The 16692-nt window shown below is 43.8% G+C and overlaps 1 protein-coding gene across 2 annotated transcripts in view; it reads left to right on the forward strand.

Annotated features, from left to right (window-relative positions):
• Nucleotides 1-16692, forward strand: part of ACER3 (alkaline ceramidase 3) — a 77995-nt gene that overhangs the window by 19444 nt on the left and 41859 nt on the right. For both annotated transcript variants that reach the window (XM_053307538.1, XM_053307539.1), the window contains exon 2: nt 13341-13451. In XM_053307538.1, the coding sequence (XP_053163513.1) occupies nt 13341-13451 (111 nt within the window). The remainder of the gene's footprint in view (nt 1-13340; nt 13452-16692) is intronic.

Genomic DNA, 16692 nt, shown 5'->3' on the forward strand with positions numbered 1-16692 from the left:
GCCTATAGACGCGAATATGGAAACCGCAAATAATGAAATATTGAGTTAATGGGAATTGGGTTGGGTTCCTAACCCCAAAAAGGGGAGGCAGACATAAGAGAAGAAAAGGATTGTTCCTTATTCTTGAGGTCTCTAGCAATGAACCCCAACAATGGTTCAATGTTGGTCCAATATCTATATCTATCTATATGGCTGCCCAACTTTGGCCCTCCTGCAGATGTTGGCCTACAACTCCCATAATCTCTGGCTATTGGCCTTTGTGGCTGGGGATTATGGGAGTTGAAGTCCAAAAACAGCTGGGGGGGGGTTAAGTTAAGCAGGCCTGATCTATATAAATATAAAGAGCCACAAAATAGCTCTCTGTTGGAAAATTGCAGCCTGAAATGACATTGGAAGTCCTTTCCAGGTCATTTCTGACCCCCCAAATTTCACCTATATTTCTGCCCATGGATAATGAAACTGGGTCCCTAAGATCCATTTGCAGATACGCAAAACTGTGGAGGGGAGTCTGCAGATAACAAGGGCCACCTGCTCCACTGTGTATAAAGCTTGCTTGACAAAAATCATTACCACAGGATGTTGTGATCATTAGTATAACGATAAATTGATTGAGTTTTGGGTTGTTGTTTTTAAAGCATTGAACAAATTCGTGGATTTTGGCAGTGACTATTAGCAGGGATAGCTGTACGTAAAAAGTAAAGTTGTGCCGTTGGGTCAGTGTCAACTCCTGGGGCCCCAGAGCCCTGTGGTTGTCTTTGATAGAATACAAGAGGGGTTTACCATTGCCTCCTCCTGTGCAGTAGGAGATGATGCCTTTCAGCATCTTCCTATATCGCTGCTGCCCGATATAGGTGTTTCCCATAGCCTGGGCATACTGCCCCTGAATATGGAAGTTCTATACCTCTGAGTTTCCATTTCTGGGGTCAGCCAAAGGTGTTCCCCAGTGGCATCTGGCTAACTGCTGTTAGACAAAATGTTACAGAAGATGAACCATTTTTAGACTGATCTAGTACAGTAGTTCTGATGTGACTGTTGCGAAGTTATCTCAAGCTAGATTGCATTTTAGATTACTTTGTTTCCTTAGCTTTACCTCATAAGAACATAAGAACAGCCATGCTGGATCAGGCCCACGGCCCATCTAGTCCAGCATCCTGTTTCACACAGTGGCCCACCAGATGCCGCTGGAAGCCACAGACAGGAGTTGAGGGCATGCCCTCTCTCCTGCCATTACTCCCCTGCAACTGGTACTCAGAGGCACCCTGCCCTTGAGGCTGGAGGTGGCCCACAGCCCTCTGACTAGTAGCCACTGATAGACCTCTCCTCCATGAAGTCATCCAAACCCCTCTTAAAGCCATCCAGGTTGTTGGCTGTCACCACATCCTGTGGCAGAGAGTTCCACAAGTGGATCACATGTTGTGTGAAAAAGTACTTCCGTTTGTTGGTCCTAGACCTCCTGGCAATCAATTTCATGGAGTGACCCCTGGTTCTAGTGTTGTGTGAGAGGGAAAAGAATCTCTCTCTCTCTCCACTTTCTCCATGCCATGCATGATTTTATAGACCTCTATCATGTCCCCCGCAGACATCTTTTTTCTAAACTAAAAAGCCCCAGGTGTTGTAGTCTTGCCTCATAAGAAAGGTGCTCTAGGCCCCTGATCATCTTGGTTGCCCTCTTCTGTACCTTCTCCAGTTCAACAATGTCCTTTTTAAGATGTGTTGACCAGAATTGTACACAGTACTCCAAGTGTGGTCGCACCATAGTTTTGTATAAGGGCATTATAATGTTAGCCGTTTTATTTTCAATCCCCTTTCTAATGATCACTAGCATGGAATTTGCCTTTTTCACAGCTGCCGCACATTGAGTCGACACTTTCAACGAGCTGTCAACCACAACCCCAAGATCCCTCTCCTGGTCTGTCACCGACAGCTCAGATCCCATCAGTGTATACTTGAAGTTGGGGTTTTTTGTCCCAATGTGCATCACTTTACACTTGCTAACATTGAACCGCATTTGCCATTTTGTCGCCCACTCCCCCAGTTTGGAGAGATCTTTTTGGAACTGCTCACAATCCGTTTCGGATTTCACTACCCTGAAGAGTTTGGTATCATCTGCAAATTTGGCCACATCGCTGCTTAACCCTGCTTCTAGATCATTTATGAATAAATTAAAAAGCACCGGTCCCAGTACAGATCCCTGAGGGACCCCACTTCTTACTTCCCTCCATTGTGAAAACTCTCCATTTATACCTACTCTCTGTTTCCTGTCTTTCAACCAGTTAGCAATCCACACATGTACTTGTCCCTTTATCCCAACGAAACTAGGTTTCCTCAAGAGTCTTTGATGAGGAACTTTGTCAAAAGCTTTTTGGAAGTCCAGGTAGACTATGTCAACTGGATCACCTTGATCCACACACTCGTTGACACTCTCAAAGAAGTCCAAAAGGTTGGTGAGGCAAGATTTACCTTTGCAGAAGCCATGCTGGCTCACTCCCAGCAGGGCCTGTTCTTCTAGGTGCTTTACAATTTTATCCTTGAGGATGCTTTCCATCAATTTCCCCGGAACGGATGTTAGGCTAACCAGCCTGTAATTTCCTGGATCGCCCCTGGATCCCTTTTTGAAAATTGGTGTTACATTTGCTACTCTCCAGTCCTCTGGTACAGAGCCCAATTTCAGGGATAAGTTAAATATTTTGGCAAGGATGTCGGCAATTTCACATTTGAGTTCTTTGAGGACTCTTGGATGGATGCCATCCAGCCCTGGTGATTTGTTAGCTTTCAGTTTTTCCAGACAGTTTAGAACATCATCCCTTGTCACTTCTATCTGACTCAGCACTCTAGCCTCCATCCCTAAAAAGCCTGGTTCAGGAACAGGTCCCTCTTCCTCATACTGATGTCCTCCTTGCCCAAGACCTTCATTCTCCCTGACAGCAGAGGGGCTACAGGCCCTGGAGTGGGATGCCTCTATCACATCCCTGAAGGTCTCGTCCACATGCCTCTCTGTTTCTCTGAGCTTCTCCAGATCCGCCACCTTGGTCTCGAGGGAACGGATTTGTTCCCTGAGAGCCAGGAGCTCCTTGCACCGAGCACACACCCATGACTTCTGCCCATGGGGCCAATAGTCGTACATGTGGCACTCTGTGGGGCAAATAGTCATACATGTGCGCCTTCCCCTGCTGACCTTCTATCTTCATACTGTTTTAATTGGCTCTTTACAGTATTTAGGGAGCTTATTGTCCGTTTATTAGATAGTTTACTAGGATAGGTCTCAGCTGTAATGGTCAGCTATTTAACTGTCCAAACAGCCTTTCCCAAGAATATGAGGGATACGAGGGAGGGATCTGTACTTACGTTCTCTTCTCCACCGGGCTCCTTGTGATCGCAGGGGCTTGATCCAGGCTCCCCCGCACACTTCCCGCTAAACTCCTGCAAAACGCCAACATCCTGTTTGCTATCCCTGTCCGCTATGCTCTCGGGACTTCACCTCATACCTTAACCCTCCCCATATACAATGTTTTGATGTCCCAGCTGACAAGTGGGGACCTGCAGCAGCAAAATGTTGTCATGTCCTTGTTTCAAATTATGGGAACTGCACTCCCTGCACTTCAGAAGTGGGGCTCAGGAACTTGCTGTTCTCCTGGCAGAGAAGCTGAGCCGTGTAGCACTGTAGTACAATTAAGACTTGATCTCCACTCCATCAAGGGCTCTTAGCTTTGAAGGGGGAGAATTAGGGTTGGGCTTATTCCTCTCTTCCCCTGCCTCTCCTCAATTCCTGGACACCTTCAGCTATTCATTGCTGTGCCCAAAAGGCCTTTTGTAGGTGACTAATCTTGTTTGGAGGAAGTTCCGTTGCACCAGCTCTCTCTCTCGCTTACCTATGGTATACCTTTTCTCTCTTCTATCCGCCCCGCCAGCCTCCACCGTTGTTTGCACTCATCTGCTATCTCCTGAAGAGGGGGGATCAAGCTTCATTGGAATGGATGTCTGTATCCCCCCCCCCCGCCACCCCTACCCGCTTTTTAAATTTTGCAGATATTTTCCTGCATAGCTGGAAAAACTCTCCTGAATATGCAGGAGTCTGTTCCCATCTGTGGTCAGTCCAGTTTTGCTCCCCTGCTGGTCAACACGGCACTACCCAGTTTACTGTTGGAGGGAACACAGTTTTCCAAACCCCTGTTCAGACTTGCGGTATGTGTGGCGGGGGGAGGAGCTATACTCATGTACAACATCCCATAGCACTGGGGTGTGTGTGTGTGTGTGTGTGTGTGTGTGTGTGAGAGAGAGAGAGAGAGGGGGGGGGATGCTTTGTGCAGATCATTATCAGGGGCAGGACTTCTGGGTGTGCTCTGGGATTCTGTACACGAGTACAGCATCCATCCGCCCAAGTCTGAACAGGGCTCAAGCATGTTAGAAACCGACTCTCTTGACCTCTTTAGAACACTTATAACTGAAATGACCCTCCATAATCCTTATATCTTGAATGCTTTATTGCACATAAGCCATGTTCTCTGGGAAAACAGGCCCTTTTAAAAATAGTGGCTCTTATATTTGGCAGAAGAAGAGCAACTGTCCCTGTTCGTCTGCACAGTAGCCCTCCAGTGACCGTTACTGACATCTCCCTTGGGTTTCTTCTTAGGCTGTGAGCTCTTTTGGGACAGGGAATGGTTTTCTCATTCCTTTTCCTGTGTAAACTCTCTTGATAATTTTTGTTGTTGTTGAAAAGCATTAATGTATATTTTAATAACTACTACTACAACTACTTTCCTGGGAACAGCCTATATTCTGCGACAATCCTCTCTAATAAAACGCTTGGTGTCCGTCCGTGGACGGACACCAAGCGTGCGTTCGTGCCTGGCATGTTCTGGGCATGCCCAGAACAGGGCAAGGGAGGCACGAACGGCAGGACCCGGCGGCCATGTTGGGGCCGGGAGAAGGAGAAGTGGCCGCCGCCTACGCCAGGAGGAGAGTGCGGGAGAGGCGGCGGCGCAGCCGTGGCCACGGCCAGAGGTGGCGGTGGCCGCGACGGGGCAACTGGCGGCGGGAGTGCGGGTGAGGTGGCGGCGGGGCCAGAAGCGGCCGCTGCAAATAAAGGAGAGAGGCGCCGGGGGAAGAGGCGCCGGGGAAGCTGGCCGAGGTGGTGGCGGAGCCGCCGCCGAGGCCTGGCGCCGCGAGTAAAGCCGGGCGGGGGGGGGAAACCTTGGGGCCCGATCCCACCATGCCCGTCCCCCCGCCAAATTACTAAGGGCCAAATTGGCCCTGAAAAATGCCGCCGCCGAACCGCCCTCCCAGCTGCCCGATCCCACCATTTGTACAGGAAAGAGGAGCTCGCTAGCAGAGCTCCTCTTTCTGCAAAGGCTCTTCTCAAACTGGCGCTTTGAGCGGAAAGGGCGTCCTTTCCGCTCAAAGCGCCAGTTTGAGAAGAGCCTTTGCAGAAAGAGGAGCTCTGCTGGCGAGCTCCTCTTTCCTGTACAAATGGTGGGATCGGGCAGCTGGGAGGTTCGGCGGCGGGGGCCGAAAGCATTACTAGCGCCCGTTTTTCAACGGGCTAAAATTCACTTGTATCTATAATAATAAGCAACAATACTGATAATAAAATTCAGCCATCCCAGGTCCTTGGGAAGGACTCGATGTCTGGATAAAACAAACCAGTCAATAACACCTGTCTGACTGTGTAAACAATGATGATGATGATAATAAATAAATAATAATAATAATAATAAATAATGTGTTGTGTTTTTTAAAAATATTTCTATACCTCCCCAAACTTGCGTCTCTGGGCAGTTTACAATTAAAATCATTAAAACATTAAATCAATTAACAATTAAAATCATTTAAAAGATTAAAAACATTTAAAGCCCAGTATTAAAATTATTTAAAACTATAAATCTAATTAAAAGCCTGGGTGAATATAAATGTGTCTTCAGTGCCTTTTTACAAGTTGCCAGGGATGGGGAGGCTCTTATTTCGACAGGGAGCACATTCCAAAGTCCAGGGGCTGCAACGGAGAAGGCTGCCCATTCCCGAGTAGCCGCCAAATGAGTTGGCAGCAGCCGCAGGCTCACCTCTCCAGATGATCTTAGCTGGCGGTGGGGCTCATGGCGAAGAAGACGTTCTCTTAAATACCCAGGGCCTAAGCTGTGTAGGGCTTTATAGGTAATGACAGGCACCTTGTATTTTGCCCGGAAACGTATTGGCAGCCAGTGTAGCTCCTTCAAGACAGGAGTAATATGGTCTCTCCTAGATGACCCAGAGACCAACCCGGCTGCCGCGTTCTGAACCAGCTGCAGTTTCCGGACTACGTACAAAGGCAGTCCCACATAGAGTGCATTGCAGTTTGACCACAGCACAAGCTTTCCTTGAATCTTTTTGGTTGCTTGGTCAAAAAATGAGTATGCTACTCTGCCTTGCAGTTTTTCTCTTATGTGTCCATGCTGGGTTTCTGCAACATATCATGTGGCCTCTTTCCTATTACTTCATGAACTTTCACTTTTGGCAGGCACGCTTATTCTATCGGCTTCTTCTCTATGTTGCAATAATGTTCATTTCCAAAATGAGCTTGTGTGTGCCCCCCCCCCTTTTTGGTAACTTCTGTTAAAATGTTGAGTTCTATCAGATTCTTTGTGCAGCAGACACATTTGGTATCTAAGTGCTTAGCACACTTTTACTGCAACTTTATTTGTAAGCTAAAATTGAATTATTTTTGAGTGTGTTAATTCTTTACTGCTATACAGTGCAGCAAGTATGTTTTAAAGCTTGGTTATTCAAATACTATGGAAATTCTGATTTTTATGTAAAACATGTTTGCACAATGACACTTTATTATGCAATGCATTATTATTATTATTATTATTATTATTATTATTATTATTTATGCAATTGCATTATGACACTTTACAATGACACCGTTTCATGCATCTTATTCAAATATGTATTGAATAATGAATGATGTTGCATTGCACTTTGTAGCTTGAGTCTAATGTTGTACCAAACCATGATTAAGGAAGCACAATTGTAACTTGGAATAATGTCTGATTTGACATGTCATAGTGATGGTTAGTGCTCTATTTCCTGCTGCACCATGAAGATGGGAGTGGACTTTTGGATTATGACAGGGGTTCTCAAAGTTGGGTCCCCAGATGTTGTTGGACTTCAACTCCCATCATGGGGCCCTTGGTCACTGTTGCTGAGGATGATGGGAGTTGTAGTCCAACATCTGGGGACCCAACTTTGAGAACCCCGATTATGACACTTGATGCTAAGTGGACAGAAAACAAAAGTAGGCCAATGATTCTAACCATGACTTGCCAGTTGGATGTCAGGAATACTAAACCTTAATGGTGGTGGTTCATAATATTAATATATCACTGTAGGTTGTTTGACATATTTGTATACCACCCAAAACTTGCATGTCTGGTTTACAATCAAACAATACAAACAACAAAATTAAAAGGTTAAAAACATTACAATAATTTAACATTTAAAACTAACTATTAAAACAGTATCTAATTAAGAGCCTGAGTGAACAGGTGTGTCTTAACTACCTTTTTAAAAGTTCTCAGAGATGGGAAGGCTCTTATTTCAACAGGGAGTGCATTCCAAAGCTTTGGGGCAGCAATAGAGAAGGCCCGTCCCTGAATAGTCACCAGACGAGCTGGTGTCAACTGCAGGCAAACCTCTCCTGATGGTCTCAATGGGTAGTGGGCAGTGGTCCCTCTAATTTTTTTTTCATCTCTGTGCGGAATGAGTTTTGTTCTGGGTGGCAGTATCAAGGCAGTTTGTGCACACCTGCATTCAGAATGGGGCCTTCCTGATTCAACCTGAGTGGGATCTAAAATGAACTGAGTGGACATCCAAAAACTTGTGAGTGTGCACACATGTGCACGCCTTAAAGGGAGCAGTGGCGGTGGGGTTCATGGTGAAGATAGCGTTCTCTTAAATACCCAGGGCCCAAGGCAATTAGAGCTTTATAGGTTAAAACCAGCCCCTTGTATTTTTTTGTCCAGAAACTTATCGGCTGCCAGTGTAGCTCTTTCAGTACTCGAGTAATATGATCTCTCCGAGATCACCCAGAGACCAACCTGGCTGCCACATTCTGTACCAGCTTCAGCTTCCAGATTACATACAAAGGCAGCCCCACATAGAGCACTTTTTAAAGTCCTCAAAATGGTTTATGCAGCAAAAGGAATGAGAAGAGAGTTCCTTGTCCCCATAGAACTCAAAAATCTGGTTTGGGTTATAACATTAGTTACCATGTGCTTGGCTTGGAAGTCTGAACTGAGTCAATGCTGCATGTGATGCTCTTGGCAGGTTCTGTGCTAGTCTGGATGTAATGGCCAAATCCCCTCCCTCGCTCTGACTTCTTCCTTGTTCAAGCAAACCATTGCTTGCCAGTATGCCTGAACTGGCAACCTTTGGTTTCCACTATAGGTAGTCTCCGGCTTTCAAACAGGCTGTCTTCCAAAAGTTCATTTCTAAGTTGGACGTTCATAACTCGAAATGCATATAGTTCCCAAGAGTGACAACTTGTTTGTATGTACAGATGGACATTTGTAAGTTGGCAACTTCCTGAACTTAATATGTGTTAGAGCTCTGTTTATATGTACGAATGTTTTTAACTTGATGAGTGCCTGTAGTGTTTTGTTTTGTACCCAAATGCGTAAGCTTGGTGCTAGGCTGTGCACTTCTCGAGAGTTAGCAGTACTAATATGTAGAACACCGTTTTATTTAAGAGCTTGCAAATGTAGGTAGATATGTACTTGAATCCCAGTATTTAGATACGTTGGGATTTTAGATCTCCCCAGTAGGGATGTGCATGGAACCAGGTGGGGGGTAGTTCGATGGCGGGGTGTGTGTGCTGCTTTAAGATCTGGGGTGGGTGCACTTACCCCGCCCTCCACTCTTCCCCCGCCAGAGCTCCTTTGTTCCAAAGTTAATCGAGGTGGCAGTGTACCTCCCTGCCGGCCTGTTGTCCCCGTTGCCCAGAAGTATCCAGTGCACGCTGCCCCCTTTAACTTTGGAACAAAGGAGTGCCGGCGAGGGAAGAGCAGAGGGAGGGGTAGGTGCAGCCACCCCTGCTCTTAAAGCAGCACCCCTCCCCCCGCCATCGAACCGGCGGAACCGGCTGCCTTTCGAACCGGTTCAGAGGTCCATAAAGGACCTCCGAACCAGTTCCGTGCACATCCCTACTCCCCAGTAGCCCTGCAAAATGTGGCTGATTGATAGATTATATAATCAATGTATATAAAATCAATGTAGAGGGCTGCCTTTTTGCTTTCATTTTCTCCAGCAATTCCTAAAGTTACTTAGAGCTGCGGGGGGACAGGATTAAACCTGTCATAGGACTCCAGTCTCTCTCTAGGATAGTGTGTAGATGTGAGACAAGAAGGGATTTGGAATGAAATCCTTTCAGCAGATGTGCTGGAATTCTGGTCTGCCACTCAATTTGGAACTGAAAGGAACCATTACTGGGAATACTCTGGAGTGCAGGTGGTGTAAGAGGAAGCAGGACAGAAGGCTGGTAGTGAGTAGAACCTGCTGCTCAATTATTGAGGTGAGTTGGGGATCAAACCTACCTTTTGTAGACCCAAAGGCAAGGTATACAACATGTAATAAATTAAATTAGTATAGGGCTTGAGGCCTAGCCAAGTTCTAGGAGGAGTTCCAGGAGGCCTAGCCAAGGTTTCTCTCATGATGAAGCCTAGTATGTGTGCACTCACACACATGCATATAGTCACGGATCCACAGATTTAGGTTTCGTTCACTAGCCAGCCATTATTTGTGCTTGCCACCAATCTCCTCTCTCCCCTCAGATCCTTTCCTGGCACACAGGCAGAGGGCTTAGGAGAGAGGCGGGTCTTCTGTCATTTGCACTGGGACATGGAGATGGGAAGAAAGAGGGGGAGCCCTCTCCTCCTGCTCGGAAGGGATCCCAGCTGTTTCTTACCTTCTCAAAAATGTCAGGGGAATTGCAACCTCTGGGGAGGAGATCTGTGTGCTGCTGGGTGTCCTGCTCCTCAGATGGCTGGGGACACTTGCCATTGATGAGCTGCCAAGTGGATTTGTAGATTCCTCTGTGTCCAGTGCACCAGAGATATGCTCCAAACTTGAAAGCTGGGCCAAAAGCAGTCCAGTCTTCACCACTGCGATGCATTTTTAACATCCCTTTTCATGAAAAATGTTGCTCTTTCCTGTGGCTCATGGTGTCTTGACTTGGAGTTAATATTCTTGTTCACCGCATTAAAAAAAGCAGTACACCTGGCATCATTAGTAGCCCAAGAGAAATATGCTGCCTTTAAACAGAAGCATGAAAAGCAAGGACAAAAATGGGGGTAGATGTGGCCATGCTTTGTTCACTGGTTATTTTGCTGGAATTCTGTTTGTGTGTTAATTTTTCAGCTTCATCTAAGGCTAAGCACACAGAATTTGTTTACCATACTTCTCTGCCATATTCACTGATAACATTGTTTCCTTGCATAAGCTTTCTTCCAGGAACAATGTGGCCATCTAGCATTACAAGGGCCTTACTTCTTCCACTTCTGGGGGTGGGGTGGGGTGGGGTGGCATGTTTATGGTGAGAAATCACCTGCCGTTATTGTCCAGTTGTTTTCTTGGGTCCAAGAAACTACTGATGAATGTTCAAGGTGTTTACAGTAACCAGGGTTGGGCAATTGGTCAGTCAAATATTTATAAAGTATTTGAAAGCTGTTTTAGAACAAAAAATATACTTTGAAAAGTGGTATATTGATGTTTTATTCATCAACAAGTTTAATACGTAACTGATTTGTTTAGCTTAACAGTTCCAAATCAAGAAGATTAACATTTAAGTAAGTTAGAATTAATTACCATATTAAATAAGACTTCTATAAATGTGAACAATTCTTCCCTTTGGTATCCTGGAATACCAGGGTCAGCCTACAGTTGATGGATTAAAAAAAAATGAAAATAAAGCAAACTACAACTTTTTATAAAAATGAGTCTGGCATTTAAAGGCCATTGTGTTAAATAGGCAGCAAGCCAATTCTTCAAGCATCATGGCTTCATGGAATATTTGACTGTTTATCAGATAATAGATTGATTGTTGTTAGTATTTCACTGGTCAATTGACCAGTGTGTCCACCCTAATGGATGGCATGAATGTATGGCAATCTCAAAAGCCATCTTCCTGGCCAGTTGCCATTTCAATGATAGAAAATGGTGGGTGTGGTTTTTCAGAGAGGACAGAAACATTAACATTTGAACATGTACAATGCATGTCAGTGCAGCGGCATCTCGGAGACAGAATGCAAATTGTGTCTTGCTAAAGTGGCCTAAGAGAACTTCAGCTGTTAGGAATTCCTATGCAATGCGGAGATCAGAGATCAATCTCCATTTTAAAAAGGATGCAGTTTGCATTGTTTGAAGATGTGACTCCTTGTGTACTGATTGAGTAGCTGAAACAAACACTTATATCCCAATGAATGTGTTCCTTTTCATGCATACTGTACATCACTGGATATCCTAGTGGCAAGTGGGGCCTCTGTGATTCTGTACATACAGGCTGCCTTATACTGAGTCAGACCACTGGTCCATCTAGCCCAATGTTGTCTTTTTTAACTGGAGGTGTTGGGGATTGAACCTGGGACCTTCTGCATGCAAAATATATGCTCTACTGCTCTTCTTATTGCCCCTCTCCACACATGAGTCACACCTGAACCTAAGATGCACAGAATCACCATTTTTAAGGGGGTTTTTGAGAGAAGGAAAAAAATGGATGGAGGGGGAGGTGATGGGGAAAAGAGGGATGACAAATATTTCTTAAAATACAAATAGATTTGATTTTTTTTAAAGTGTCCCACATTGCACGATTGGCTTACAAGTGGGTCTGAAGAGCTTGAAGTCTGCTACTTTAGTATGTGGTCCTTTCTTCTTGTGTGGAGGTTGTGCTCTGCTCTGCTTAGAAAATTGTAAAGTTTAAATGGACTTAAGTGCCTAGATCAGCTCAAGTCTTTCTAGAATTCATTGGATAATCATTTGTAATTATTACATGTTATAAAAGTCCCTGAAAAAATGTATCTCATTCCTTAACCAAGTAAGTGCTAGTTCCACTGGAATCTTCCATTGATGTGTTGTCTTGGTTGACGGTTTTTCTAGTAACCCATGAAGAAATAGACCTTTTACCACCTCTTAAAGCTGATTTATGGAATGCCATTTAAGGATTTCAGTTTGGTTTTACTACCTCCAAAGGGTTCCAGGGTACATGTGCCCCCCCCACCCCAAGTAAACAAACAGGGAGGAATGTTTGCTACATAGATATAGTCAAATATTCCACACAGTCAAGATTGTGTCGGTGGCTGCTTACTTTTCTTTAGTATCTGTTGTTAGGGCTGCTTGCCCCTAAAGCTGAAGCCAGTCCCAGCTGCATAGCCATGTTTCTCCTACAGGCCACCTGGTATACTGAAGGCATCTCTGAACAGGAATGTAAGCAGTCTTCTTTGACAAAGGGCATTGTTTTAATTGCAAATTTTCTTTTAAATTGTGTTTGGGCAATTGTAACCCTGGTGTCCAGGATAAAAATAAAAAAAGTGCTATTCAGTGGATCATTCACAGTTATAGGGTGGCTTCACACAATACGCCAAACCTGAAGTTAGACTGAGCTGCTGGAGCCCCAGGAACACGTATGCACCATCCTTCCAGGGTCCAGATGAACATTCAGAGGCTGTACAAACTCTCCAATCTCAGCATTTCCTGCTCTACTTGTAATTTGAAACCTGATATCTGTCCCTTACCTCAGATCTTACTTATAAAAGTTGGGTTCTGGAATGCAAGTAGGGCAGGATATGTTGAGATCTTCAGGTTCAGCATGCCGTGTGAATCCGCCCTAAAAAACCATACCTAACTTTGTTAGAGGTTATAACAATTCAGCTGATTTTGGTTTTGTATCTCTTTGCTCTAATACAGTTGTTGCTTTAAAAATGCTTGACCTGTATCGTACATTCATTCATTCATTTGACACATTTGTATACCGCCCAAAAAGCAAGTCTCTGTTGATCAGTGATATGTCCAGTCTTTGGGAAAAATATTTTGTTGTGAAGGACAACGTAGAGCTACCATACATATTTCCTGCTGTGTCAAAGGCCATATAAACTCAGAATATGCAATAACTGCTTTGAATATTCTTACCTGATTGTATGAAAAATACATTTCCCCTTTTTTAAAGGTAGTATATAAAAACAGAGAACTTTGGAATAACCATGTTGGTTTCTTCCTCTCTTGAAAAACATTGAAGTTATTGTCTGAGCTACCTTGAAATTAATCTGACGTTTCTGTTTTTTTACTGATCCATTTCTGCTTTGGTTTCTTTCCGGCAGGGAATACCCTCAGTAACCTGATTTTCATTCTACCTCCAATCTATGGTGCAATTCAAAGTTATAAAGATGGCCTTGAAAAGCGGTATATAGCAGCTTATTTGTGCCTCACAGGTAAGTGAGAAGCCTTTTGTTCAGTTTTCAGTTATGCTGCTTAGCTTAAAAGTAATAAGTGTGCAACTTTTGTTCAATGAGAAAAGCGGACTGTTAAATCTGCTCTGCTCCCTAGATTGGCTAGATTATTCCATTACATCTGCCTTCTCAGTTGTTCTTGCAACCCAGCTGTACAGTTATACCCTGTACATTGTATATTTATCAGGATGTTTATCCCCTTTTCCATTCCAAAAGGACACACAAGGCAACTTACAATACATGCAAACAATATAAAGTTACCGTTAAATCATAAACCACTAAAATAAAATAAAAAATTAAAAATGCAACAACAGAGTGGGGAGTATTTATTTATTTTTAAATCAAATCTAAATGCTTCCCTAACCAGGAAAGTCTTTCCATGTCTATGGAAACCCATCAAGGATGGAGCAAGCTAATCTCTTCCACATCCTGGGTGCTGCCACAGAGAGGGCCCATTTCCTCACCTCCCACCATCTGTGCCTCAGTTGGTGGTGGGATATCTGAAAGGGACTTCTTGGCTGACCACAAAGGGCAGGCAGAACTGTATGGGAGGAGGTGGTCCTTAAGGTCACTTGGTCCCAGACTGAAGAGTTTGGGTTCCCAGGTGGTTTCCTATCTAAAGTCAGACCTGTGTAGAAAATCAAACAAAGTCACACCATTGTTAGTAGAACCGTGATCTGTGTCTTCAGACCATTCTCTCTTTTGTGTATATTGCCCTAGACAAAGGCAATATGGTATTCTCTCCAATGGGGCTGTCCCCACTGATTCTTGAAGACAATTCCAATCACGGAATTGAAAGTCAGCTGTTAAAGAAAAGCTTGTTTTCTATGGCTTTCCTTCTGAATCAGTGTATACGATGGGTTATGAACAAGCTAAAAAGGCTGTAAAGCAAAGAATATTATATATGGAATGACAAAAGGAGATGAGCAGGGCCCCGAGACCATTCAAAATATGGAGATTTGCCTCTAGTACCAAGCCAACTGATTATTGTCAAGCTCTAACCGTTCCTAAGTACCGTAGAGCATTTGCGCTGGCCCACTTTGATGTATTGCTCTTGGCACACTGATCTATGTGGCAAGGTTCCTTATTCTGAACACTACTGCCCATGTGATGCACAGGCCATAGAGGATGTGGGTCATGTTTTATTATATTGTAATTTTTACAGGGACTCACAAGAGACGTTAATTTTACGTTTGATTAATGGTATACCAGGAAGAGAAGATAAAGTGTAGATCTCATTTCACACATAATGACTAATGTAGTTGAATAATTTACTATGTCCCTGTATATTTGTAAAACTATATTGTTGCTATTATAACAGGTGTGACATTATGTTCCTTCCTTCATGTTTCTGTACTGGTCCAAGACTGTAATAAAGTCTCTCTAGCTAGACAAGAGCCTACATGCTTCACAGAACAACTATGTGCAGCCTGTGCTGTCCATCCCTGCTAGATTTCTTCAGGCTTTTCTCACATAGTATGAACATCATAGGGCATTAGCCACTAAATTTCTGGAGTGAAAACCATGTGAATAATTGTATAGGTATTCTTGGAAGCAAACAAACCATAGTAACAGTCAAAGCCACTATAGGTCTGTAGCAAATAGCAAATTTAAGCCCAGCCTTTGTCTCAAGGCAACTCTATGTGGGGGAAAGAAAAATGCAGATTCACTCCCTTCATGTTTGCTCAAAAAAAGGCTATTCCTTTAAAACTTAACAGTTTCTTGGTAATTGCTGCCACCACGCCCACTTTTCACAGAGTTAATCCCTCTCTGGTGTGGGCGAAATTCCAGGGAAACTCTCCTTCATTTACCAATGGAAAAATACAGAAAATCTTCCACGTGCAGTCTACACGTGAAAAGCAAACTTGGTAGGTTGTTGAACTATTAACATTGAGGCATGATTGCACCAGAGTAAAACCCCTTTTTCCTTTGTTAAAAATCCACTTAGAGGCAGGTGAAATATAAAGAACAAAAAGAGAAAAGCTTTATTCAAAATACTACAGTCTGCTTCAGTCTGAGGTTCTTTCAGCCTTGAGTTAGCAGTAAAAAGAAATACTCAGTAGTTTACAAGATTACTTCCAAAGAAAACCTCAGCTGGTATTTGGAGTGGCAAGCTTTAAAAATCGTGGTTACCCAGTTGTAAGGATAATTCAAAAAGCACCCCCAGTTGCAAGGAACCTTTAAAATCACCTTTACAGGGTACAGAGAGCCCCCTGGTTGGATAAAAAGGGCACAGGCTAGAGTTGCTTAGAAGGTTACGTTACAAAATAAAACAGAATGGACCACGTGTAAGGATTTTGTGTAACACAAAATGAAAGAAAATAGTTAACGCAGGCTAGCTATCACACTATTCCCTGTCTAAGTCTTTCTGAAGCCAAAAGCCCTTGGCTTCCTTTTCCCATGAACTCACCACAAACTCCAGGAGAGAATTCAAGCTTCCTGCAATCCTGTCTGTCAAGGATCTGCAGATGTCCTTCTATGAGAGAAGTCTCCATGGTGGCTGTTGGCCATGAGGCAGCCAGACTTCATTGCTTGTGCTCACGAAGCCTGCTCTCCATCTTCTCTCATCACCCTCCTGGCTCTTTCTGAGAGAACAAAGACCCACTTCACTTCCTGCCGCCAGGCCCTCTTGGTCCCGGTCACTGTGTGCTGAGTGGCTGATTCCCAGAGGTCACTGCCTGACAGGACAGGGTTCACTTCCGGTTCACTCTTTAGGGTAAGGGAGGGGCTGATTGCTACAAGGTCTCTCTCTCTCTTTTAAAAACTGCCTTTTGATTATGAATTTAAAACTAAAAAGAAATGTAAATGAACAAAGCAGGTTAAACAAATTGAAAAAGGAAATGAAAAAGACACACTTAAACAGATTAACCAGGTCAGTCCAAATCAAAACAAGTTTAAACTGATTATTTTATTTATTTATTTATTTCATTTCTAGACCACCCCATCCAAAAAAACCCCAAAACACCACCATTTAAAAACACATTGCTTAAAACAATATAAAAACAGTTTTAAAACAATTCAGAGCAATTTAAAACCAATTAAAATACTTTAAAACAATTAAACTTTGGGAGGCCAGGCCAAACAAGTAAGTCTTTAGTGCTCTCTTAAAGGCCAACAGTGATCCTAAATTACGGATATCTGCCGGAAATGCATTTTGTAGGCCAGGAACAGCTACAAAGAAGGCCCGGCTCTGAGTCACTACCAGATGTACTGGTGGTAACTG

Source organism: Hemicordylus capensis, chromosome 3 (assembly GCF_027244095.1).
Source record: "Hemicordylus capensis ecotype Gifberg chromosome 3, rHemCap1.1.pri, whole genome shotgun sequence".
NCBI lineage: Eukaryota > Metazoa > Chordata > Lepidosauria > Squamata > Cordylidae > Hemicordylus > Hemicordylus capensis.